The sequence below is a fragment of the Athene cunicularia genome, assembly GCF_003259725.1.
Source record: "Athene cunicularia isolate RWA chromosome 2 unlocalized genomic scaffold, athCun1 chr2_part1, whole genome shotgun sequence".
NCBI lineage: Eukaryota > Metazoa > Chordata > Aves > Strigiformes > Strigidae > Athene > Athene cunicularia.
In genome coordinates, this window is record NW_020799095.1 from 37,380,315 (window position 1) to 37,405,964 (window position 25,650).

The window sequence follows — 25,650 nt, forward strand, 5'->3', positions numbered from 1 at the left end:
CTAGTTCTTAAATTTCCTTCTGCTGCTGGAAAGAACCCCCCAACATTCTAGAACGCAGCCATTTAAAAATTACATACATACCTTGGTGAATAGGATGTGGCAGTAGTCTTATGTATCAAACTCCCAGTTACAGCTAAGAAATAACTACATGTACACACAGTTTAAGGAGAGAGTTGAGTTTGTTGGTGAGGGTTCGTTTTTCAGATATTTTTTTGAAAAGCAGCTGAATACTAAGACAGAGATTAGCGGTCTGGAAACAAAACAGCTGCTTTGAGCAAGAGAGGAAATCTGTCATTTAGGAGAAAGAATGCCTATGTCTACAGCCTATGCCAAGGGACAATTCTTTCAAGTGTGTCACTTGCTGTATCCAAGAGAGGGTGCAAGTTCATGTTCAAAAAACCCCCCAAAACATACACAATCAAGACAAGCCATTAAAAAGGGCTATTAAGTTAGCATATTTATGAAATACATACTAAAAGCAATCCCTAGTTGAAGGGGTGCAAATTCTGATATACTGTGGCTGTAATCAATTTCCACACATTTCCATAGGCATCAACTGGTGGATTTTTTTTGTTGTTCACTTTTTGGTTTTGTTGTTTGTGCGTCTTTTGAAGACTAAGAAATATCCATATTTGTGTGTAGGAAAGCTTACTTGTATTAGAAAAGACTGGAATAAGAGGTTAGAAACATCAAGTAATCACGATTTACATTGAGATAAGCGGTCATGAAACCTAGCAAGTATTATATGGAGACAGTTTAACAAACAGGTGTAGAGACTGAGTAAATGCACAAAGTTCAAAGATTTTTCTTCTCTTTATTTAAACACAAATACATTTACAGCATGCAGGTAAGTTAAAACTATATGGCGTCTTCCCCAAACCAATTGTTTTAATGCATTTTAAGTGTACTGAAGTTAAATCATATTCCACAGGTAGACTTGTCCTCATGTCAAATTTAGAGTTACACACAGTAGTGAATCAGCATTTAAGTTACGTAAATAATTTAGTTGTTCAGCAGAAATAAATATTTCACCAAGTTCCTATCCTAAACCATCTTTTAAAAAATATGATCTAGAGGAACATAAAAATAAGAACCATTCAAAGACTGCAAGTTGAAACAGCAGTGTTGAACATTCCCCGTATAGACTGAATAATTTACAAAAAACTGTAATTGTCCTGTTTAGCTGACCTATGACAGCCAAACCAGAAAATAAAAAAGTTGTTTGTTGTGTTTTGTTTTTTCTTTTTCTTTTTTTTCACATTTTAAGAGGCAGTTCTTGGTAAACTTCATAGAAGGTTTAAAATAAGAAAAAGTTTAAATATAAAAAGGTGATGTACAATGAGCTACAGGCTAGTTACCTTTTTTTCTTTTTTAAACACAACAATTTTCAGCACCAAACCCCATGATAATTACCTACAGGAATAAAACCCCCATTCAGCATGAGAAAAAAATCCTGCTTCATCTGAATGTATTTTAAAGAAAGTGGGGTGCTTTGTTTTTATGATTGCATATTAACAAATGAAGGTCTGAAAACCTGTGGTTAACACTGAGAAGGAGAGGAGACAGTGCTGTTTCCATTATGAGAAATTTAATTCAAAATAATTTGCTTTTCCTTTATTTTTATTTCCTCAGTATGCTGTCTTTAATCGTGCTCTAAAACAACTGCAAGTTTGGAGTGTTTGGCAGCCTTAACGAACAAAACAGTCTTAAAAGCTGAGAACTCCAAAATAGTGAGATTTCCGACTGATATACTCAACCTTTAAAAATCAAAAATATTAAAAATTCAGACTACTGTAGATATAGAAAAAAGTGGTTCAGGGTCTAAAATCTGACTACACTCCATCGTAATATAAATACTTTGTCTATTTATAATATAAAAGTTGAAAGTGATTTGCTGTCTGAACAGCCATAGGGTCTCTACTGTTTCCACAATAACTGATGAATACCCAGTGAAAAATTCAAGCCAGCACACAAAGTGGTACCAATTGGGTCTGAAAAGTTCACTGAATTCTTTCAGTAATATTAAGTTCTTTCTTTCTCAAAGACCTGTTAACTAATATCTATCTAGAAGGTGGCTGTTCTAAAAATTATAGTGGCTAAACCCTATGAATAAGTTAGGCTAACTATACTACAAAATTTTAAAAACCAGATTCAGCTCAGTGGTATTACTGGAGCTCAAAACAAAAAAAAAAAACCCATGTTTCATTTTGTTAGCCACTTTACAGGACTTTATTGCAAAGAGAAGAAAAATATTCAACAACTACTACTTCGGACATTTCATATACCTACTTACAAATGGATTACAAATACAATTCAGGGTAGCACTTTATTTATTTTATTATTTTTTTTAACACGTCTCTGGGATTTCCAGATACATCAGTCTTAAAAAGTCGTATCCTTTATTAACGTATCTGAATTCGTGGGCCAGTTGCTGAAAGTTTTTTTAAATGGAAAGTTAAAATTTTCACCAAAAATTCTGGTACTGTGTATGTAGTGGCATATCAAGTTAAATTTTAGATTGCGCTCATTTCACTACTATAAAATAGCAAAACTGAACCGTCACAGATACAGACAAATGGACAGACAGGCTCATCAGAATGAAGCAGAATGTTTTCACTCCACCAGACTGTACTGTGTGCAGAATCAGGAACAGGACAGATGGGATAATCCATTGCCAAAGTCTTTTTTTGTAAACTTAGGTTTACTCTTATTACTGTACAATATTTATTTCTAAATTACCCAATAAACGGGCATGTAATCAGATAACAGTTAAACAGCCTTGTTCATACTGAACTCTTCAGTTGTGTGGTGTAGCAATCGCAGTGCCTTACGGCAGTTGTCATAAGCACACTTCAGTATTCTTACACTGTACAAATAAATTTAGTTCCAGTGATCCATGTAGCATTCCAAAAGAAAACTGTAGAGTGCCATTCTAATTCAGTGGGACATGTAGTGTTACGTGAGGTGAGATAAATGGAAGTATACTTAAACACTGTTGCACATTCCCTAAGACAATAAGATGTACACAAATTAAGCTAGAAAATTTGAACTAAGATTTTTCTCAATGTACATTCAGCTTGGCACAGTGCAGACTAAATTTAAGACATGAAAGACAAACTGTGTAATGAGCAGAGCTACACTTTAAGTAACATGTCATTTTTCAAGACGCCAAAATTGCACTCTAGTTTTTTTTTTGGGAATCAGTTAGCAGAATTTGTAGAAGGGGGAAGAGCTGTACAGGCCAGGTATAATTTATACATTTTCAAAAAAATAATCCTGCAGTCCCCAAAGGGAGAGATTATTGTCTCGGAATGACTCCCTCTACGTGATATCCAATTCTCCTCACGTTGTATTTACTTTTCAGCAACTGTAAATGAGAAAAATAACAGAGTTAAGTGCTTGTACCTCATAAGCCAAAGAAGCCAAATTATGTACAGTAGACCATATGCACTATTTACAGTAGCCTTTAAGAGCTCAATTCTTAGACCACTCAGATTAAGTACTAATGAAACACCTACTTTAGAACAAGAAATTATGCAACACAAAGCATTTAAGATGTCTGCTACCAACAAATTTACAGCACAATAAACTGACTGGGTATGCAATCTTGATTGCCTTAACAGAGTAAACATTACAAACACAAGCCATTTATAACCCAGCTCCATTTCCTATGACTGCTGCTACTTTGCCAGGTCAGTGAGAACTGTCTGGATACCACCTAGCAGCTGCTGCAAAGTTCTGACTTTGCTATTTTGAGAAGATGAAATGGGAATTAAGAGATCATTTGGCATTAATCGTCCTAAAAAGGTTTGATTTGCATAGGGGAAATAACAATTTACCATCTCTGTATTTCTTTAATGTTCCCAGAATAATTTGTTAAATGGTGGTCTCCAAACATAAAACAGGACATCATGTTCCTATTGTACCAAAAGTTCTTCTTCAATCAGAAGTTCAGATGCTTAGTATTTGTATTAATCCTCTAGAAAAGTATAACAGACATTACTGTAGAGAAAAATCATATTGGCTACCTGAGTATTCACAAGCTCAGAATAAATTTCTACTTAATAGTAAAATAAAGTAAAAAAGTTTTGTTCCTTTACTTTTGTGAGGGACAGGTTCTTCCAAAAATAATATAGGGAAGTTGGAATAAATTACAACCCCTTGCCTGCCTCTAGGTGCTAAACTCAGCTTGGTTCTACAGCAATAGGTAACATGCTGACATTAGAAGAATTATATGAAAGCTTTATGACTGTTTAAGGGGTTCTGTAATCATATTTTGTGGGAGTTTCTTGGTTTGTTTGTTAAAAAGGTGTTCTAGGAATACTTCACAATTTTCTACTCCTTCATGATTTATCTACACATGGTCCAAAAGTCAAAGTGTTATGTCTCCTAAATTTCCCAGCACCAACAGTGAAAACTCTTCTCCAAAGCAAAATGCAAGCTCAAAATTTAGTTATTTATTACTGATTATATTAACCATTATAAGTACTCTTGAAGTATGAGACTAAACAGGCTCTCTTCAGTTAGAATTCTAGGCAATATCAGAGCATGTGCAAACTCATACTACTAGGCATCTACTAAAGTAAAATTGGGTCAATCATATCTTGAAATGTGTCTACGTTGGACAGCTGAGCTAGACAGCTACTTTGACTACAAAGGCAATCTGAAGATTAATTCAATAATCCACAAATTGCCCACTCTGTTACTGAAGGTAAATGTTATTCGAGGTTAAGGTAAGCACATATCACTTCAACTTCTTTTTACTAAGACGTACTACTGAACAGGACCAGGTACCCTAACTAGTACCACAGCCTGATTTTCTCTAAATTGGAGAGAAAACTTTGAAAAGTCAGTCACCTAATAAAAAGCAAATGGAAACAAGATTACTTGCATCCAGGAGAAGCTCCACACAACCATTTTATGATTAATATTTCCAAACTGAAGATGCAGATACCCTTAACTAAGGGAATGCCTAGAAAACATTTATAAAAATGCTCAGAAGTGAAAATGACGACAGAGAATGCAGCAAAGCATTACTGTTAGGTGACCAACAGACCAACCGTAACAGACATTAAAGAGATGTCATTCTGGGAGCAATTTAAGCATATTAAGTACCGGACTACATGTAATTACTTAGGAGATTAGAGACTTTTCAAGTAAGTGCACATATTAATTTCAATTACTCTAACTGCATTTTAGCTAGGCTAACTTTGTAAATTTACCAGATGAAGACATGATTTTTTCTGTTAAATACTTCCAAATCACTGACACATGAAACAGTGTGCAAACATAGCAAGAACACCAAATAAACAACATAAGAATAGGGTCTTTTTAATTTCATCACTGATGCTGATTCATTACAATGTTTTCTGAAAAAAAAACCCTGTATTTAAAAAGATACTAGCAAACAAAAAAAATTTAAACTGTCCACTCCTTTCCCAAACAGTAGCTATTGGCTGTGACTGGTGACTATCTCCAACTGACTGTTTTCACATTTTGTTCTGCTGAATTAGAACAACTCCAAACCTGCCCTTTTACAACAAACATCAATTTTATAACAAAAGCACCAGCAGTGTTAGTCAGATGTAAATGTGTACTGTTTCTCTAAGATTTTGTGGAAAAAAAAAAAGTGATGTTAATGATTTTACGCCAAAGAATGAACTGCAATAAAACTAATACAAAGTGGTTTAATTGCACATTTAAAAAAAATCCTACAAGACAAACTTACACTTTGTCTTGCCGTCCTCCACCACCACGCAGTGCAACTGGCTGGCTGTTTTGAGTGAATGCACCTCCACCACGAATTGCACTTGGATGAGTTGGAGAAGCTGCTGGATGTTGGCCAGGACGGATAGGCTTAGCTGCATGAAAAGAAACATGACTTACAGATACATACAACAAAATTTTAACTTTGATTATTCAAATTTATTAATTCTTTATTTTATAGTATCCCAAATGTAATAATAAAAATTGAAGGCACTTTGAGTAAGAAAACAAGTTTAGGAGATGGCATTCTGAGCACCTAACAGATCAGTGTCAAATCTAACAAGCCCTAAAAATAGGAAAGGTTTTGCTTTTATTGTCCTTATTAGAATTAAAGTAGCAGAACTTCTGAAAACAATTATGGATCTTCACATGTATTGATCTGCCCCACCTAATGGATTTCCCTGTGAGAGTCCTATTTCTTGGTAGTAAGAACTCCAGTAAGACACATCGCTAGACAGTTTCATGAGGGTTATGGTCCTGTAAGGAAGCATTATACCCTGCTGTATTTCCCACATCTACTTATTTGATAAGCCACTAGTTACTTTGCTCTGCAGGTGGTTCTGTGTACCAATTATGCCACAGATAACACTGCTTCTTACCACCATGTAAAAATAAAACTTGCCTTAATATGGAATTCAAAACTAGTAGCTTTGACAGATAATTCACAAGCTGCATACATTTTGATAAACAAACTATATTTTCAATCAGTTTTGCACTAGCTCTTAACAGGACATGCACAATGTTATGACTTTTGTAGAGTTCTATAATATTAAACAGAAGCATTTGAAGTTTCAGCAGGTAAGAGTGGAGATAAAGTACCTACAGGTAGCAACTGCATCAGAGAAACACTTCTCAATTTCTGCCTTAGAGGAAGCTGATCTCCAGTAAGACATGACTAGCTCACCTAGACACCCAAGTACAAGAGGCTTTATACCCGTGGTAAACTCACTAGAGAATCTGTTTGTCTTCCTGTCTTATCTTTCTCTCAGGTGAGCTCCAAGAAAGCACCTGTCTTCAAGCCACCTCTTAAAACGACCAAGAAAAAAAATTTTAACTTCATTCTGCAACAGCTCTTTGCAGACCTACAGAATATGAGTGAAGTTTAACTGCAATGCTCATTTCAGTTGCATTTGCATTTAAGAAAAGCATATTGATTACTGAAGACCTGACCCAGGACAACAAAAAGGCTGTAGCTACTTCTACAACAATAATGTAACAGGCACAGTCAAGTCCTCCACAGCGTCACGCACCTTCTTGACCCTCAGCACTTGATAGTGCAATGGCAGGTGGAGGACCAAGGGAATACGACTGTTCTCCCACCACACAGTTAAGAAACACTACTAGCTACTACAAACTTCTGTTTTTTCCATTCTTTTCCCCTAGAGAGGGCTACAAAGTACTATATGTTTTGGAACAAAGAACCAAACAGGTAATTAGGTATCTTAGGATGTTAGCTCTGGGTTTCTGCCTGCCCCTCTCCCCCACAAGATCAAGAGGCACCAAGACAATTTTGTTGTTTCTGTTTAAAGGGATGGCTTAATCTCTCTTCTTGCTTTGGAATACCTACATAGTCTTAGAATTTAGAATGGAATTGGAATGATGTTACAGATTTAAGACTCACATTCAGTGTATTGTTTTATTCTAGGAAATGGAACACACATTCAGGCTAGAATTCTATGTTGGTAAGCATGTACAAAAGCCCAGCTACCGGGAAGAGACCCATTTAAAATAAGGAAAAAACCCCTCTAAACAACCATATACAACCATATACAACTACCCACACATGCTTACAGTCTATTAATCAAGATACAACTCATGGTAGAAAACACATGTTCATGCATGCAGTTCCAACCAGGGTTGAAAGATGCACACGTGCACAAAGATTTTTTAAAAAAAAATAAAAATCAGGAGATAGATGGAGCTTTAGGGGACAAGGGATTCTTCACTAACCAATTTGTGCAGAATGTCCTCTTCTGGCCATATTCTTGGATCTTACAGCTTCCTTTATACGATCTACTTCTTGCTGATACCGTTTGCGATCACGAGAAGCATTCTCTTTAGCTTCCTTCAGTGCAGACTCCAAAGCTTTAACTCTTTCAGCTGTAGCTCTAAGTCGCTTCTCCAGTTTAGGAAGTTCACAGCGAAGATCTGCATTATCACGTACCAGCTACAAACCCAGAATTGGTTATTTTCTTGATATCTCTCTTCATACAGAGAGCCAATCAAAACACCCTCCCAACACTAAATAGGCAAAACAGCTAAATAGGCAAAACAGTAGGGCCACTACATTATAGTAGCTTAAGATCTTAGTAAATCTAATAGTTCATCAGTAAGATTGTGATTTGAAAATCATTTACTGTGGAAGAACATGCTACCCAATGTAGGCACATGAAATCTACATTCTTCTTCAGAGACGGGCAAGCAACCCCTAGGCCAATTCAGTTTAAATGCAGCTATTTTGTTACATAACCACATGTACTTAAAATAGTTATTATTTTACCTTACAGGAAAACTTCAGTCTATTGTTTTATATCAAGAGACACACTCAAGATGTAGAAATATTTAATTATAAAAGTTACTTTATGACCAATATGCATTTGGTCCCTTCTGTAATAATGCACCTTAAGTAGTTTGTTTTTAATTACAACTTGAAATTAAGCCTCACTGTACCTGTTTGTGAACCTTTGTAAGCTGTTCAAGATTATTCTCAAGGAAGGAAATCTTCTGCTTTTGTGCAGCACTGCCTCCTGTATCATCTGAGTCAATCTCAGCACTCTGCAGTAAAAAAAGGTATGGGAAGACAGAGAGGAGCATCAGTACAAATCTGAACTTGTATATTAAGATCAAGCCAGAAAAATTACAATGCATAAAGATCAATTCCTAATTTAGTTCTAAACTGAAATTCATGTAGTATTTTCAGAAAAACAAAGTTTCACTACAGCAGCACTTTACCTTTTTCACTCTAGTAGCCAGATCTTGAACAAACAACTTCCGAAGATTGTGAAGAGTCTGAAGTTCTTTTGCCTACAGTTAAGGAAAAGAAATTAAAAAAAAGAAAAAAAAAAACTCTGAAGGAAAAAAAAAAGTAATGACATTTGCTTTGGAATAGATTCTGACTATCTTACCACAGTCTCTTCCAAACCCTTTAAATCTTGCCTTGCTTGTTCCCGTCTGTCCTGCATAACCCTATAAAGAGAATAAATTAATCCTGAAACATCCAAGCAAACTTGGAAATTTTAATGTTTTAGGCAGCTAGAGTGATAAAAACTATATGGTAAAAAGAATCTCTTTCAGTTGAAATCCTCAATTAAGGATGTAACCAGCAGATGACAACCATATTCAGAAATCTGTATGGGGTGAGATGGGAGTGAGGGTGTTGCAGGAGGAAAAGAAAGAAATACTTTTAGTATTGAAGGGATACAAAATAGTACATTGAGATGTGTAAATTTGAAGTTTCTAGAAAAGAATCTAGAAGATTCTCAGAGTCAGGTTCAGGATGAATACTCAGGGAGATCTTATCCTACAAATGTTCTTATCTCCGGCCAGCTGAGATGATAAGTATCACGTTACAGTTTAAGGATTTTTAATTTGTTTTGTTCTATTCTACCACCCCCAACACAGTTGCCACAACTAGCATCATAAACAACAATCTCAGTTTACAGGAATATAACCTGTCTTCCTATTTAACATGAAAGCACTTAGCGCACTGCTAATGTTCTCTCTCAGAATTCTAAGGCAGTACAATTACTAAGATGACAGGATACTGGAAATGAATGGGGACTTTTATTTTTTGACGAGGTTGGAATGGGAAGGCCAGGGACTGCATGAAAGTGACGTGTTCCTATTCAGTAGCCAAAAAGTTTCTTTTCTTCTGGAAATTACTCCTCACTTGGCCAGTTCCACTACTAGTTCACAGCTAAATGATTAAACATTTAAGGTAATAAAATATTCTAAAGAATATCTCTGCATTCTATCCATTTTCCAGACCTCACTGGAAAAGTAGTTCCAGATATCTTATACAAGTCTAAGTCTAAAAACGTAGCGAATAATCTGCATTGTTTCTGGCCTGGCATTTGCCATGCACATTTATGACATACAATGGAAAATTATTTGATTCAAAAAGGCTGGGGGAGGACACAGAACACCAAACTAAATTTTAACACTTCTTTGAAAGGCTTTTGAAGAGGAAAGCTTCTAATTTAGCAAGTGCCTTTAAGGGATCAATGCTATATATAGTTTAGCCTGCAAACTGAAATAAGAAGCAATAATGTGGTACATATATTAAGTCTTGCAAGACAAGAAAACCTATTGTAACTAATGTAACTTTTGTAATCACTGTGGCATATAAATATATCGGAATAAGATGGATTCACAAGCCCAAAGTACTGTTGGAATTTTAGACAGTTAAGCCAACGCTGTATTTCACAGTAAGGCTAAACAAAAAAAAAAGAGAAAAAAGAAAAAAAGGTGTTGCTTATTGGTTAGCAGTACAGAGCAATCAGGTGTGTCTGATTATTTCAAGTTCTATGACAAAAACCTGAAAGCCACTGTGTGTTTTAAACATGGCCAAAAAGCATGCACTTCTGAAAAATTTTAAAAAATATTTTTAACTCCTGTAAAAATAAATTCATATATGCCAGAAAGGGGTCGCTATTGATACTCTCCCTAGAAAGCACCAGGAGATGACAAGATTATGGTCAGATTTCTAGAAAACTGTTTTTCAGCTTGACCCTTCAACACTTACCTGCAAGCAGAATTCAGTTCTAATTTTTGCATTAACTTTTTAGTCTCTAATTCACTAATACACTATATTTAGTTACTCAATGAAGTATGCAGCTGTTTAATCTCAAGAATAAGCCAGTTAGAACCACCTAACTAGTTAAAATTGCACCAGCACCAAAAAGAGTAAGGGAACACAAGAAGTAGTAAGGGAACTGTTACAAGCCTCTTCCAGTCTTAGAGCATGCAATACTTAGCTGAAAATTGAAAAGTAAATGACTCCAACCCATACCATATTAACAAATAAAAAGTTGTGGCCTTCGTATCTTTCATCCTTTTACTTCTAATTTTAAATATTAAGCCAGTGCAAAGGTTTAAAAAAGTTAACTTCAGGAAGGCTTTGGAGCCTCTCTCCCTAACAGGCATATAGTCAGAGCCACTTCATCATACTAGGCCACTAGTTTTTAAACTGTAAGTGTTCCCACACACACTTGTTTTATGCAGCATTATCACTTACGTAAGCTCATGCAGTTTTCTACTTTTTTCCTGATCAGTTGCTTTCAACTTCTCATGCTCAACTCTAAGACGTTCCTGTTCAAGCATCATCTTCTGGTTTTGGCTGAACACAGAAAGTAAATATTATATCAACTGAACCTGTTAGATACAACATTCAATAAAGCAACACAAGTTAGACACAGCTGGAGGAAACCCTTACCACTTCCTTCCCACCATACTGTGCTTCTGTACTCACACAGTCCAGAGACATTTGGCACTACTAAAAGTAATGACAATTACTTACTCTTGAAGTTCAGTGATAAGTTTCTCCTTTGCATCAACTTCATCTCTTAGGCTACTGATTTGTTTCTGATGTGTCTCACGATGGCTCTGAATTTGCTGTTCAACAGCTTGCTATTAAAAAAAAAAAACCAAAACAGTATGTATTATACGCTTTAAGAAGTAATTGTACTTCAATTTGTGTTTTTTAAAAAACAACGAAGTTAGCTTACCTTGACTTCATTTGCAGTTTGAACCTTATTTAAGTGCTCTTTCTCCATCTCATGGACTTTTTCTAGCAGGTACAGAGAAAACACATTTCAGCCAGGTAAACTGGCAATCACAGGGAACATGAAGTTAATTTCCCCTTCCCAACCCCTTAAAATTTGGTAGAAGTCCCCTCCCACCGCAAAGATCAATTAAATCGGTAACATCTTTAACAATCCTATCCACAGCAGTTCTTTCAAACAGCAAACATGCTTTTCCATTGATTAATTCTACTTGTTCAGGAGAAAAAAGTCATTCTATTGCTCTGTCCTTCAATCTAAACAGAACAATTCCCTATTTGTCACTTTATACTTAAAATGGTAGCGGTGGGTGGGGCGCAGGGAGGCAATTCCTACCCTGTGCTCGGAGTTGAACTAATTCTTCATTAAGGGAATCCACAGACTCTTCTAGTTGTCTCTTTTTCTGTTCCACATTCTGAAGATATTCAGTCAATGACTTGATCTTGGCTTCATGCTTGTAGGATGAAAAGATTTATTTACTTTGGAACTAGGTATCACAGAATTACATCTGCATAAACAGTTTGTACTTAATTTTTAAACAAGTAACCTGATCTCAAAACAAAAACGGTGCCCACTAAACTCTAAGAAGATGACTACTCAAGTACATCTGTAACGTAGCCTGTAAAACAGTGTCTTTATTCTGGATTGGAATGAAATACATTTTTGGCTGGGAGAAGAGATGCTTTGAATGTTAAATGCTAACAGAGGCAAGAGAGGCCTCTTGGTATTTGGAAGACTGCACTGAAATATGCATCTCGATTTAAAAAAAGATTACCATCTGTATGTAGAACAAAATACAGAAAAATTAAATTGCATATGTAATCACTATTTTCAGAAGCTTTAGAAGTCACATTACTGATCTTTTCTAACAATCACATTAAAAAGGCCTTTCTTAAATCAGAAGTAAATGTAATCTGCTATGCAAACCTACTGTAATTTTACTGGGGTATTGCTACCTCTCCCACACACTGCGCATTAGTAGGCAGAGTGCTCACTAGTCACTGCTTCTGTAACACTTGTATTTGTAAAGCATCCTGTGATGGACAACACAAGGACCTTCGTATTTAACACAAGTGCTACAAAACCATTATCAGGCTACAAGCATATTGCAGAAATTCTGACATCTTGTCACACAATTACTCAGAAGCTTCCAAACTGAAGAGAATGTTGAAGATACAGCTGAGTCTTATGGCTGTTCACTCACAATGTACTTTGTTAGGTGTCAAAAAGAAATTGCAACTTCCCCGCCCTCCCGTACACTAGTGAATTCAAACACACACTTCGGAAGTACACTGTAATGAAATGTTTACCTGTGAGATACGGAGCTGACAGGCAGCCAACTCCTTTTCATTTTCTTCCATTTTCTTATTGCTTTCAGCTTGTGTGCCTTCTAACTGTTTGCACCGTTTTACCATTGTTTTTACTTCTGATTTCATTTTACTAATGTACAGTCTCGCAACTGTGAATTCTTCATCTATCATGCCAGTTCCCTCAGGCTGCTGAAAAGTGTGGAATAACACATTTAGAAAGCTCAGACAGTGAAACAGAATTAAAGAGGTGCTGAAGCAACTTACTGCCCAGCACACAGCCCCTGCCTTGACTGATAATCAGAGCATTTAAACACCAAAATCTAACTTTTTTGTTTTTTTAAGTTTTCCGATTGATTATTTAGATGTTTGCACAAAGGTAATGGGTCACTTGAAGAGGGAAATACAGTTCACTACAGATTTTTAACACTGCTTATATTCTTGTCCTATAGTGATCTTCTAGATTTATCTTTTATTTCAGTTCCTCATGCAATTTTTAATGTAAGTATCATCCTGATTGCCACTGTAGGTCAGCATTAGTTTTTCAAGACGAGGCTGTTGATTATGATCACTTCATAAAGCAGTTTAACAGTATGAATGAAAATACTACTTCAGAAAAAAAAAATAAAAATCAGAGCAGCTCTTCCGTCTCTTTGCATAACTAAAATCTGTTTGGAACCTGATTAAGTCACAGTATAAGCGATGGATAAATATATGCTCAAATTATTAAATATACATGAGGCTTCCTATAGTGGTTATTTTTACTATACAGAGAAAACTGACCCCACCTATCCACAATGTATATGTGTAATACATGGCATTACAACTGCATGGACTAATTCTTACCTTGACATCGTTATTTCCTACTGCAATTCCTATCTCTGCAAGATCTTTTAGTAAGGAGGCCATCATTTCTGTTGCTCGTTTCTTCTGATGGTTGGTCATTTCTTTAAGTTTCTGAAGCTCTGCATCTATACTGGCTAGAGTGACCTACAGTAAAAGAAGTTACACTTTAATAAACAAAACACACTCCTGTTTTTAAAACTAGTTTCATACTATTTAAATAAAGCAACACATGGTTGCCTACTGAAGTGTCCCATTTTTGTGTCTAAAACCAAACCGTTATCAACCTATGTGAACACACCACATAGTAAAAATTTAGCAGTCTAGATTGACAGTATTTCTTCTGAAAGAAATGTAAAGTACTGGGGACAGATGCCTTCAGCTCACAAACTATAATTGCACAATTCTGCAACAAAGTTCATGTCAACATTGTTAAGCAGAGTTAAATATTGCAGAAAATTGCATTTACAGAAAAAGGTACATGGACAGCAAGTCCAACACTTTTCACCATATTTCAGTGAAGGAAAATTTCAGTTTTGCCTGCAAAGCTGTTAACTACTTCCTACTTGCAAATCAAAAAATGGCACCCAGTTCTGAGAGTTCATAAGCACTACACTTATTCTAGAGCAGTTTTTCAGCTAGTTTGAGCTGCTGTGGTTGTAATGGCTGCAGATCAGTGGCTTGCATACTGTTTTCTGCTCTTTGTTCTCCAGTTTTAAAAAAATGCCGAAAGTTTTACAGCAAGAAAGTTTCAGCCAGTGATTCCGAAGTACAGTTACTGCACAGGTTAGCCGTGACAGACCAAGAACACTGAAATGTCTTAATTTTAGCAACAACTGTTCTAAGATGTAGTTTCTTGTATGTTATTTGTGACACTCAATGGACATTACTTATAACATATAGAATCATTTGACTACCTATAAACTAATTAAAACTACTGACAATGCAAACAAACAAACAAAAAAAAAATCCAGCAAAACACCCAAATCATGCACTTCAGGATCAAACACACAAACAGCTAGCCTATTCCACCAAATTGTAAATGCTGCTCATAATAGGAAGACCAGAGACCATCTGACTTAGAGCCAACTTTCAAGTGATTAAGTTACCAGTAAAGATTACTCAGCTCAATACTTAGAAGTTTAAAGCTTCATGATCTTCTGAACATCCATTTTAATGCCAGCATTCTATCTAGTCAAATCTAACTGAAAATTGACAGCTACGTTCACTAGAAGACCCAGACCCACCCAATTTTCACCTTCAAGAACACAGAATGAGACTTGAGCCATCACATATTCTGTCTGCAATGCCAGCAAACGTGCTGATACTCTCCAGTACTTAGAATTTTAGGATAGTGAATAGAGTATTAACTGTTTAAAACTGATTTAAGTCTGGCAAATAATTGGCTACCAAAACTGTTAGTCAATTCAGACACTATGCAGGTATGCAAGGAGGGGTATGGTATTCATCCTGTGGAACTGGTGCAGTATCTGTATTTTAACCAGGGTGATCTTTTGGAATAGGTCCTCAGTGTTCAGGACTACTCCTTTCAGGATGTCAAATAAAGTGCCTATTTTTGAATGCATCAAGAGAAACTATTTTATGTGCCATAAATACAGCATGCAAATACACGTTCCTTTCAAGAAAAGCTGTAGCATGCTCACTGCAATTTCAAGATTGGAAGGAGCAGATTCTTAAATGAGGATTACCCCAACTGCACCAGAAAGACAAAGAAAACCAAGTCTGAGCACCAGCATGTAATAAAGTGTTAAGTTCTGACATCTAGGATTTTTCTGAATATTCTTCAGGTAGTAAAAAAAATGCCATAGGTACTAAAAAGATGAGATCTATCAAAGTCAATATTCACTGTGCACTTTTCTGAAACTTACTGGTTTTAGAAAATCACCCTTTGCTAAAACTAAAGGAGTTTTAGACTTAGACTCCCATTTTCCCCATGAAAATCCTTTAAATGACTTCAAGCAAGAAATACAGGTAAGGCAAGAAAAGTTACTGAAGACTGTCAGTAATTTCTTATCCCAATTTCATACCGATTTTTGATTGAGTTCGTCACTAAGCAGTTCGTATTCCTTTGCCTTATCTTCTACTTCCTGAGACTTCTGATCATAATTGACAGCTAATTCTTCAAGAGCTTGTAACACCTCTTTCACTTCCTCTTTAGAAGCATCGTTTTCAGCCTGAAGGCGATTCAACTCCGCTTGCAGGTTGTCTTGGTCCCGTCTGGTTGATGCTAGAAGCTGCAACAATGATAGAGATTTATTTAAAATTAAAACAAAAACAAATATACATGGAATTTTCTTGCTGATTAAGTTAGATCATATTAATGCTTTTAGCCACTACAATAGCTTATATCTATACTTTCAGTGTCTGGCATCATACAATAAGGATGTTAAAGACAGGTACAGTGAGAGTATAATGAACAATTAAATTTATCATCTGTATACATAATTCTTTAGTTTTTAAAGTATTTTCAAAATGGAAATGATTACAAATCAAGACACATAAGGACAGAAAGCGGAAACACACATGGAATATTGCAAGTTCTCAAAAAAGCCACTGAACACTACTCATGAGTAAAGTTGTCAACAGGCTAGGAACATTTTAACATTGTTAGCTGCTGAAGAGTAACTAGACAAAGTGAGCAGTTGCTGAAGAGGCAGATTTATTTAAGTAAAATTAAACAGTAGATCCAACTTCCTAAGTCCTTGACCCATTTCCTCTTGTCATGTACACAAAGATTATTTTTAAAAAAAATCTTTGTGCTATACAGAATTACTTTTTCTAATATCATGGTTAAATGAAATGATCAATTTCATTATTAATAGGCACCTTCTCCATTAAGTTACATCACTGGCAACATATGCATACAAATAGTTTGAATATTCTAGCAAGTATGGTCTGAAGTAACACATAGATACTCCTTTTTCATTATTGGCCATTACATTTCCCTCTACCCCTTTCTCTCTCTGTACAGCCACTCAACAGAAGTAAACTTTAAAACAGATTTCTTACAGTAAATCAAGATATCTTCAGTTTTGACAAGCTACTAACTTTGCATGGAGGAAACAACTGCTAATGTATTTGCATAAAATACTCAATTCCTTCAACCTTCATGGATACTTAAGGTTCACGTAAACTGGTTTACGTTTAGCCATTAGCACAGTGTAAGTGAGGGGAATGAACAGGCAGAGAATTAGATAAGGAATAAAAGAAAACTACTGTACAGCAGTTAAGCCATCATTCTACTCCCTGGTCATAAACTATGATCTATTCAGAACATCTCAAATTTTTTAAAATTAAAGAAACAAAAATACAATAAAGATGCAAGAGCAAAACTCACCTCTTCCTGATCCAACATTTGTGTTTTCAGTTTTTCTACTAGCTGGCTCTGCTGATTAATTTCTTCATCCTGCAGTTGAAGTAAGACTATGTTCAATAGACTGATATATACTGCTCCAGAAAAAAAAATTTAAGAGACAGTAGGTGTAAGCATCTAACTTTTCCATATTCTGAGACAATTACACAACTGAAAGCAAGTAAAAAAACCAATGCTTTTAAATCTACTGGTTGATCCATTAAGCTCTTAAGCTAGCATGTATGTATAACACACCATGCTTCAAAGACAAAACTCTTGTACCTGTGCTTTTGCAAGTCTTCTCCAAGTTGTTCTAACTTCCAAGAAACAATTCAAAGATTTTTTTTTCTCTCCAGATTTAGTACTGCTGCTTAAATTTAAAATTGTGTTCGGATAAAACATGCATAACATGAAGGAAAAAACTGCTGTCTTCAAATTACTCATTTTCCTGCTTTGCCATTATTTTCCTTTTTCTGGTACAGTATTATTTCAAACAAACAGCTAGAAATATTCTACACCCAGAAAGCAGAAACACCATTCAAGATTCTCATTAATTTTTCCTTACGAACTTTTTTTTTCCCTATGTACTGATACTTTAGTTTTCAGGACACTTTTTGGTAGTTTCAGCAAAGGCGGAAGAGCAACTGAGAAAGGATATTTGATTAGCACCAGATACGACAATTTTAATTTCTCTTATTCGGAGCTTCAGAATTGGCAAATATTTAAGCTGTACTAGCAAATGGAGACTGGCAAATTAAATATTATATAATATATTGTTCAAGATATACTTCCAAGAGCTCTTACATTAAATAAGAACAGCATACCTTGTCATCCAGTTGTTTGTACAGTTTGGCAATTTCTTCCTCACATTTTCTTCTCTCAGCATCAGTGAAATTGCCAGTTACTCCAATTGTGGTAGCTGGTTTATCATTAATAACAGTAATATCTTTGTCCACTGCAAAAGCTTCTAAGTTGGCTTTCTCCTTGTCAAACTGTTCATCAACTGGTACAGTCTCCCCTTAAAGAAAATACTTAAGTTTTAGTACAACCAGCCATGAAGTATCTTCCACACAGTGGATACTTGAGAAGTATTACATATTCTCTACTAACAGCACTCCACAGTTAATAAGCAATTGACTTCACATGATTACATGATATAAAAACATTACGCTAGGTCATCTGAACTATCTCCTGCTTACCACAGAACATTATATTCACCCAGTTCTCTCCTATGAGCTCCCAACCTCATATCAAACTGTATCTTCTAGAGAGGCACCTAACTTGCCCTGAAGGGAGAAAATGCTTTATTTTCCCTTGGCATTCTGTTTTGCTAGGTAACCATATTTACTTTTAAATTGCTTTGCTTCTAATGTAAAATATTTTTTCAGTTACACTTTTACTAACTTCACACAGAAAAATACCACACGCTAAATCAAGGCACTTCTCTGGTAAACTAAATTCCTTACTATCTTATTACAAAAGATTTTATGCAGTCCTTGGAAGGTATGGGCTCTTTCCAACACTTCAGTACCTTGTGTCAATATTCTGGAAGGAGTATACTTAACGTTTCAGGTGTGGCCTCATACCATCTCCATAAAAGATTAAAAAAAAAAAATAATTTAAAAATCACATCCTACTGAACTTAAGCTACCATGTTTTTCACAGGTTTACACCAGGATGTGGTGCAGTTGTCTACAAGACTACAAAATCATCTTTAGCTGACAAACTCCAGAATACATCTGTATGTATGACCTATGTTCCTACTTTCCTAAAGTTAAGGCTCCATATGTAACTCATTTTTTTGCCGGACACTTCAATGATAATAATTATTCAGGAAGAAAGAATGGACACACATTCTGTACCATAAGCAATTTTGGGATTTGGGAAGGTTTTTGGCTATTAACATATCTGAATTTTAAATGAAGACAAGATCTTGTGATACTGATTTGAATTAGAAAACCAAACCAGAGGAAATTTTACACAGTTTCTGCATTTAAAATTAGTATAACTTTTTTCCACCTCAAAATTTAGAATGAATGTAACTCTGGCTCTGTGCTGAAGAACCTAACACCAGTATGCTTTCACACATTTTCACCATTATGTGATTATTAGTTGTTCCAGTGAAAAATACAAAGTTGCAATGCAAACTTAATATCCTAACTTTAATATTCTTATTAGTGTCTTGCATATGCTCTTAGTTGTGGTTGGTTTTTTTTTATCCTGAAGACTCATTCAGTGTCTTTTGGCTTGCCTAAAGTTTGCAGAACAAAAATGTAATTGTTTCTCACCATTCCGCCATCTGTTGAGTTCATTTTCTAGCCACTGTATGGTGTTACGCAAAGTCTTGTTTTTCTCTTTTTCCTTCTCATATTTTTTCTTCCACTGTTCTGCAGTAAGCTCCACGTTGACACAGACTGTGTTCTTAATGGTCTTTGCTCTACATAGAAAGACCAAAGAGCTCTGAAACTTCATTTTTAAAGAAAGGAGTTAAAGGCTATTAAATAAAATTTCTATATATCACTGGTGAAACTGAAAACATTCCCAACGCTTTCAAAAGCTTATTTCTACTCCCTGTCAACTTACTATTCTTCCTATTAGATTAATACAACTCTTAATGGACAAAACAATACAATAATCTTTGTGAAGACTGAGAAACCTCCAGCTAGTTGAGCTGGAAAAATTAATCTGCATACTTTCAGATGAAAGAATTCAAGTTGGGACAGCAGTGCACAGCTTTGAACAAAGTGTAGCATTCACCACACCTAGCAAACATTTCTCCAATGGAAAGCATAACACTTTTAGGGTGTAAGCTACCTAATTTATATAAGAAACAGCTCATTTCCACCTAAAAATCCAGTTACTAAATCTCCATTAACCAACAAGGTGTACCAGCTACGAAGTTCAGATGCGATTGTCTACATTCAGTCAGGCAAATCTTACCCAAAGACACTAGCTTTGGAGATGAAACTACAAGCATTAATAATGTATCTTCATGAAGTTAACATACAGTTTTACTTTAGTGCCATACCTCATGTCAGTAATTTTTCTGTAGTCTCCTACTACCAAACACTTCCCCTCAAAGATCAAAACAGGAAAAAAGCTTAATGGTATTTAGAAATTCCCCTGTCCCCCTACTATGACTCGTATAAGCATCTTTCTGCAAAGTCTTACTGAGACTACCAATAGACACATGATCTCCTACTAAGTCACATGATATTTATCTAGCCTTCAGTGACTACAGCCTGAGGGTTTCAGCATGAATTTAACATCCCTAGAAGGCTGAATTAATATACCAGATTAACTATGGTGACTGAGATAGAAGTGTACACTACTAACTCCTGATGAGGTCAAGAGCATGAAGCAGTGGAACTACGGAGCTACAGCTGGAAAACGCTTCCTGATAGCTCATTCAAGAAATACTAAGAGGAAAGGAAAAGACCTTCTAGATTCTAAAAGGAGACCAAAATAACTACTGTTACAGAATGCAGTCATTACTCCACACCCACTAACTACCCATATTCTGCCAGATTTTTAAGAAGTTCTGAAGTCATCTAGTCTAATCCCCTTAATAAAAAAAATTATATGAAGAGACCAGTAGAAAACTATCATGTTGAACTGAAGTGGAAGAGGTACACTAACATAGAAGACTAGATGAACTAAGTAAAATGCTGATAGCTTTCATAATGTGCTCTGGTAAATGAAGTGATTAAATCTAGTGGTCAGGAACCAGAGTATTATGATGAAGCATTAACAGAGTGGCAAAGAAGAGATACCTATCAAAATAGCAAATATGAAATAGGTACTTATAAATTCAAGTACAAATGACACAGGAATTTTGAAGTATTAACTCAAAGCAGATGAATACCCATTGGGAACTACTAGGGTATTGCCAGGGTGTGCAGAAATGAGTTAGAAAAGCAAAAGCTCAGCTCAAACTATTATAGGAGCTTGATCTCTACAAATTGATGGACTCTGACGTTATCTACCCGAGGGTGTTAAAGAGCTGGCCGACGTCATCATGTGGCAGCTCTCCATAATCTTAGAGAAGCCACAGAGATCAGGGGACATGCCAGAAGACTGGAAAAAGGGTAATGTCACCCCCATCTACAAGAAGGCTTCAAGGAGGATCCAGGAAACTACAGGCCTATCAGTCTTACTTCAATCCCTGGTTCTGGAATGAATCCTCTTGGGGGCCATCACAAGTCAAAAGCAAGTACATGATTAGGAAAAGCCATCACAGATTCACCAAGGGCAAGTCACGCTTGACAAACCTGATCACCTTGTACGACAAAGTAACCTGCTCAGTTGAAGTGGGGGTGAGTGGTGGACATTGTCTACGTGGATGTCTCCAAAGCTGAACGGTTTCCCACAGCCTCCTCCTAGAGGAACTGATGCATTATGGTCTAAACGAGTGGTCTGTGAGGTGGGTGGGGAACTGGCTGACAGGCAGCACCCAGAGGGTGGTGGTAAATAGTTCCTTTTCAAACCGGCAACTTGTCACAAGTGCAGTCCAAGGATTGATATTGGGCCCAACACTGTTTAATATCTTCACAAGTGACCTAGATGACGGGATCAAGTGTACCCTGATGATGATACCAAACCGAGTGGAGAAGGGGACACTTTGAAAGGGAGAGCCACCCTGCAGGAAGACCTGGATAGGCTGGGAGAGTGGGCTAACAAGAACCTTATGAGGTGTGTAAGGTCTTGCACCAGGGAAAACATAATCCAGGAGTGCAGCACAGACTGCGATCTACCTGGATGGGGAGCAGCTCTGTGGAAAAGGACCTGGAGATCCTGGTGGACAACAAGCTCCATATGAGTGAACAGTGTGCTGCAGCAGCAGAGAAATCCAACAGGATGCTGGGTTGCATCAACAAGGGCATCACCAGCTGAGATAAAGAAGTCACTATCCCACTCAGCACTTGCCAGGCCACACCTGAAATCCTGTGTTCAGATTTGGTCTCCACTAAGCAAAATACATGTGGGCAGGGTCGACAGGGTCCAGAGAAGGGCCACAAAGATGATCAAAGGACTAGAAAGCCTGTCATATGAGGAAAGGCTGAGAGAAATGAATTTGTTCAGTCTTGAGAAGGCTTAAGGGGGGACCTTATCACCATCTTCCACCCTTTAAGGTGGCTACAAAGAAGATGGAGACTTCCTTTTTACAAGAAGTCACATGGAAAAGATATGGGGTAATGGGTACAAGTTACTCCTGGCGAGACTCCGATTGGACACAGGAAGAAAAATTTCCCCACTAAGAATAATCAGCCTCTGAAATAATCTCCTCAGGGAAGTGGTGGATTCCCCAACTTTGGACACTTCAAAGATTCAGCTGGACAGGGCGCTGAGACATCTTATTTAGACTGTGTTTTGCCAACAAGATCAGACCAGAAGATACTTGAGGTCCCCTCTAACCTGGCATTCTGTAACGATACAGAAAACTGATCAGAAGATGTAATTCAGCATGCTATTAAATAAAGGGTGGCAGAGGACAGGCTCTCCCAGCAAATAAAGGGTCCAACTTAAGAGGATAATTCCTTTCAGCCTCCTTCCACTTTAGAAAAAAACAAAAAGCAGAAAAACCCAGAAGAATATCAATTGCTCTCCAAGATGATACATTAAAACATATTTTGAACCAAACTATATGCTGTCCTCCTAGAAATAGAGTCTTCAGGATCCTGCTCAATTCAGAAATTTTTATACGATAGATCACAACTTAGCCATGTGTGCACTGGAGAATTACAGAAAGAGAGCATTCTAATTATTTGATTCAGAAATCTTAACAGAGTAACTTAATCATTTCTGAGCATAATAATAGCAAAATATGATGTAATTTACTCACCTTTGGCCAAACAGAAGAGTAGATTTAGTTTCAGATTCATTGTATGAAGATGGAGAACAGCAAATAACAATAGTGGTTCTGCAATTACCCCCTAATGAATCTTGAAGGATTCTGGTCATTTTACTATCACGATATGGAACATAAGTCTACCAAGAAAATGGTTAAATGAATCAGTCATGGTTTTTTAGACACATTTCCCCTGTTAAAACTAGAAAAAGCATAGCTTTTATTTCAACTTCATTAGCAAGACATTAGGTTCTACTTTAATTCATAAATCTGAACACACATGGGGTTACATAAAATTGTACTTCTATGTTTAGTAACTTTGAGGTACAAGAAAACTTTCACTATGATGCTTAGGTGCCTCAACATTAAGTGTAACTTATCAGTGTCAACACGGTATAAGAATAACAACCACTTGCAATGTATTGATGCTACTGGATTAGTATAAAAGACTCCATGCATATCACTGAGATCAGTAAAAAATTTCTGCATAATATCACGCTCAGAGATGCAAGTTTTTAACCTTGAAGTATAAAAATACAAAAGAACACTTACACTGCTTTCAGCCAAAGCCGAGATGACATTTCCAAGAGCAGACAAAGACTTGTTGATGTTCTTGGCCTCATCCAGTACAGCACCTTCTGCTCCAGTTTTACTAACCTATACAACATTTCAGTAAATTACTAAGTGCATCTTCAAAAAACACCTTTCACATTTTATGTAAAACTTGAGTAACTTTTCAGCTTTTAAGTCAGTCTCCCTGATCTTATGAGGTACTCGTAACCAAGGTGGATCAGATTAAGTGAACTCCTTCTCCTCCTCTGATTCACCGATTTTCATTTGGAACTCAAGTGTTTGAAGAGGTTTCTGATTTTTTAAACTGAAGTGAATATTTTCCTTGCAAATCATGCCTTTTCATAGAAGATAGCATGTATAGCTAAAAAGTACTATCAAATAGACAATTTCAAAAGTTGTTTTATGTTTATCAAAAAACTTGAATTCCTTAAAGTAAGAGGAAATAAGTGTTATGAATAGTTTGTCCAGAGGTCATCCTTAACAAAAAACGAAAAGAAACAAAAAACCCCAAACCACACACCACCACCAACCCTCTCCATTTCCCTCTGGAAAACATAGAAGAGTTGTTACTAGCAGGAATTTGTGAGAACAGATTTTAGAGGCTGAATCTGACCTACATGAGTGCTCTAGGAACTTAAATAGGTATCAGCAGAAAAGAAAAAAAAAAAAAATCTACTCTGACACAATTCTATTAATCTTAACTCTTCTGCCTCAAGGGCTAAATTTGACTTCTAGTTCTATAATCCTCCCTTTACTATTCTCACCAAGCTGTGATCATGACTACAACTAAGCAATCTTATATGCCTATGTTTAAACCAATCAAAGACAAGGCATTAGAAAACCTCATGTATTTCAAATAGACTGGGAGAAGCACCAAAGCAAAGCTTGACATAAACAGCAAAAGGAACAAAACTACAGTGAAAGAAGACCTGAAACACAGCCCTTTAACTTTGGTCTCACTCTAATGAGAATGAAACTGGAAGCATTAATAAAGAAAAGACCATTACTAAGAAAAGATTTCAGAATAAACACAGGATCAGCAACAACAATAAGGCCACAGAACAATGACATGAGGAAAAGACAACAGCAAGCAGAAAGGACTGAAAAAAGCTGGAGACAAAGATGGGGATAAACCCAGAAGCAAAGATGAAAAGATCAAAAATCTAGTTCTTTTATTACAGTCTATAATAAATGATACAGACTAAGCAAAATGGTACATATTTCATTCTGCTTTAAGCCACTGATACAGGAAAGCAAGCTGCCACTTTAAACAATGTTAATCAGTAGTTCAAGTTAAGAAACTTAGTACCACTATGTAAGAAAATTCAGATATTCCACATCCATAAAACTCTGTTTTTATTCTAGTACCTGGCTAGCCAACACACCTGTAAACTTTCTGGTCTCACAGATACCGAGACTGAACTCTAGCCTATTTCCCCACCCTATTCCATATTTACAAACCCTCACTGCAGAAATGCTGATCATCTTAAAGAGGTAGTATCTAACAGCCAAACAAGACTAGGATTCAGAAAGCACATTTCAAACCACTTCAGAGATGACAACTGAACAATCAGTATTATAGTACTGTAAAATATTTGATTGTAATAATTATTGAAGTTTTTCAGAGCAGAAAAAGAAATATAGAATTACCTTTTCACTACCTGCCAAGTCCACAAGGTAAAGTTTTCCACTTAGTTTCTGTTCTGTTTGAGTATTCTCTTGTTTTACATTAATAAGAAAAATACTATGACTTCGGGAGCTGTGTTCATTCATATCTATAATCCAAAAATACATAAATTTTGTGCAACCGAATAAAACAGTATCTTCCCGCAGCAAAGCAACAGATCTAAAGGTAATGAAACTGTATAGAGCAGTCTCTCAATGACAATAAAACTAATAGTATCTTTTAAGTGAATAAGAAAGATCCAGTCCCCCTTGGGCTTCTGTTAATACCATATAAGCTCACTTACAGATCTAATAGCCTGTCAGCTATGGATTTTCACACATTTAATTTACTCCATTAGAACAGAAAGCACATTTACATTCTGTTACCAGAAGTGTGTGTGTGTGTGTGTGTGTGTGTGATGGTTTAAATACCTACTGCCCCTTCTGCTGTGAAACATGCAGAGTAAATGAGATAAAATAATTTTAAAAATTCAG

The 25,650-nt window shown here is 36.2% G+C and overlaps 1 protein-coding gene across 1 annotated transcript in view; it reads right to left on the reverse strand.

Moving 5' to 3' along the window:
* Window positions 1-794: 794 nt before the first annotated feature.
* KIF5B (kinesin family member 5B) overlaps window positions 795-25,650 on the reverse strand; it is a 29,282-nt gene continuing 4,426 nt past the window's right edge. Inside the window, exons 7-25 of the mRNA XM_026842477.1 lie at window positions 25,141-25,265; window positions 23,470-23,574; window positions 22,912-23,057; window positions 19,358-19,506; window positions 17,894-18,087; window positions 17,055-17,123; window positions 15,745-15,951; window positions 13,700-13,843; window positions 12,857-13,042; window positions 11,883-12,000; window positions 11,493-11,554; window positions 11,285-11,394; window positions 11,003-11,104; window positions 8,892-8,952; window positions 8,719-8,790; window positions 8,437-8,541; window positions 7,717-7,933; window positions 5,729-5,861; window positions 795-3,367 (exon numbers count right to left, since the gene is read on the reverse strand). Of these exons, the coding sequence (XP_026698278.1) occupies window positions 3,361-3,367; window positions 5,729-5,861; window positions 7,717-7,933; window positions 8,437-8,541; window positions 8,719-8,790; window positions 8,892-8,952; window positions 11,003-11,104; window positions 11,285-11,394; window positions 11,493-11,554; window positions 11,883-12,000; window positions 12,857-13,042; window positions 13,700-13,843; window positions 15,745-15,951; window positions 17,055-17,123; window positions 17,894-18,087; window positions 19,358-19,506; window positions 22,912-23,057; window positions 23,470-23,574; window positions 25,141-25,265 (2,312 nt within the window). The 3' untranslated portion in view covers window positions 795-3,360. The remainder of the gene's footprint in view (window positions 3,368-5,728; window positions 5,862-7,716; window positions 7,934-8,436; window positions 8,542-8,718; window positions 8,791-8,891; window positions 8,953-11,002; window positions 11,105-11,284; window positions 11,395-11,492; window positions 11,555-11,882; window positions 12,001-12,856; window positions 13,043-13,699; window positions 13,844-15,744; window positions 15,952-17,054; window positions 17,124-17,893; window positions 18,088-19,357; window positions 19,507-22,911; window positions 23,058-23,469; window positions 23,575-25,140; window positions 25,266-25,650) is intronic.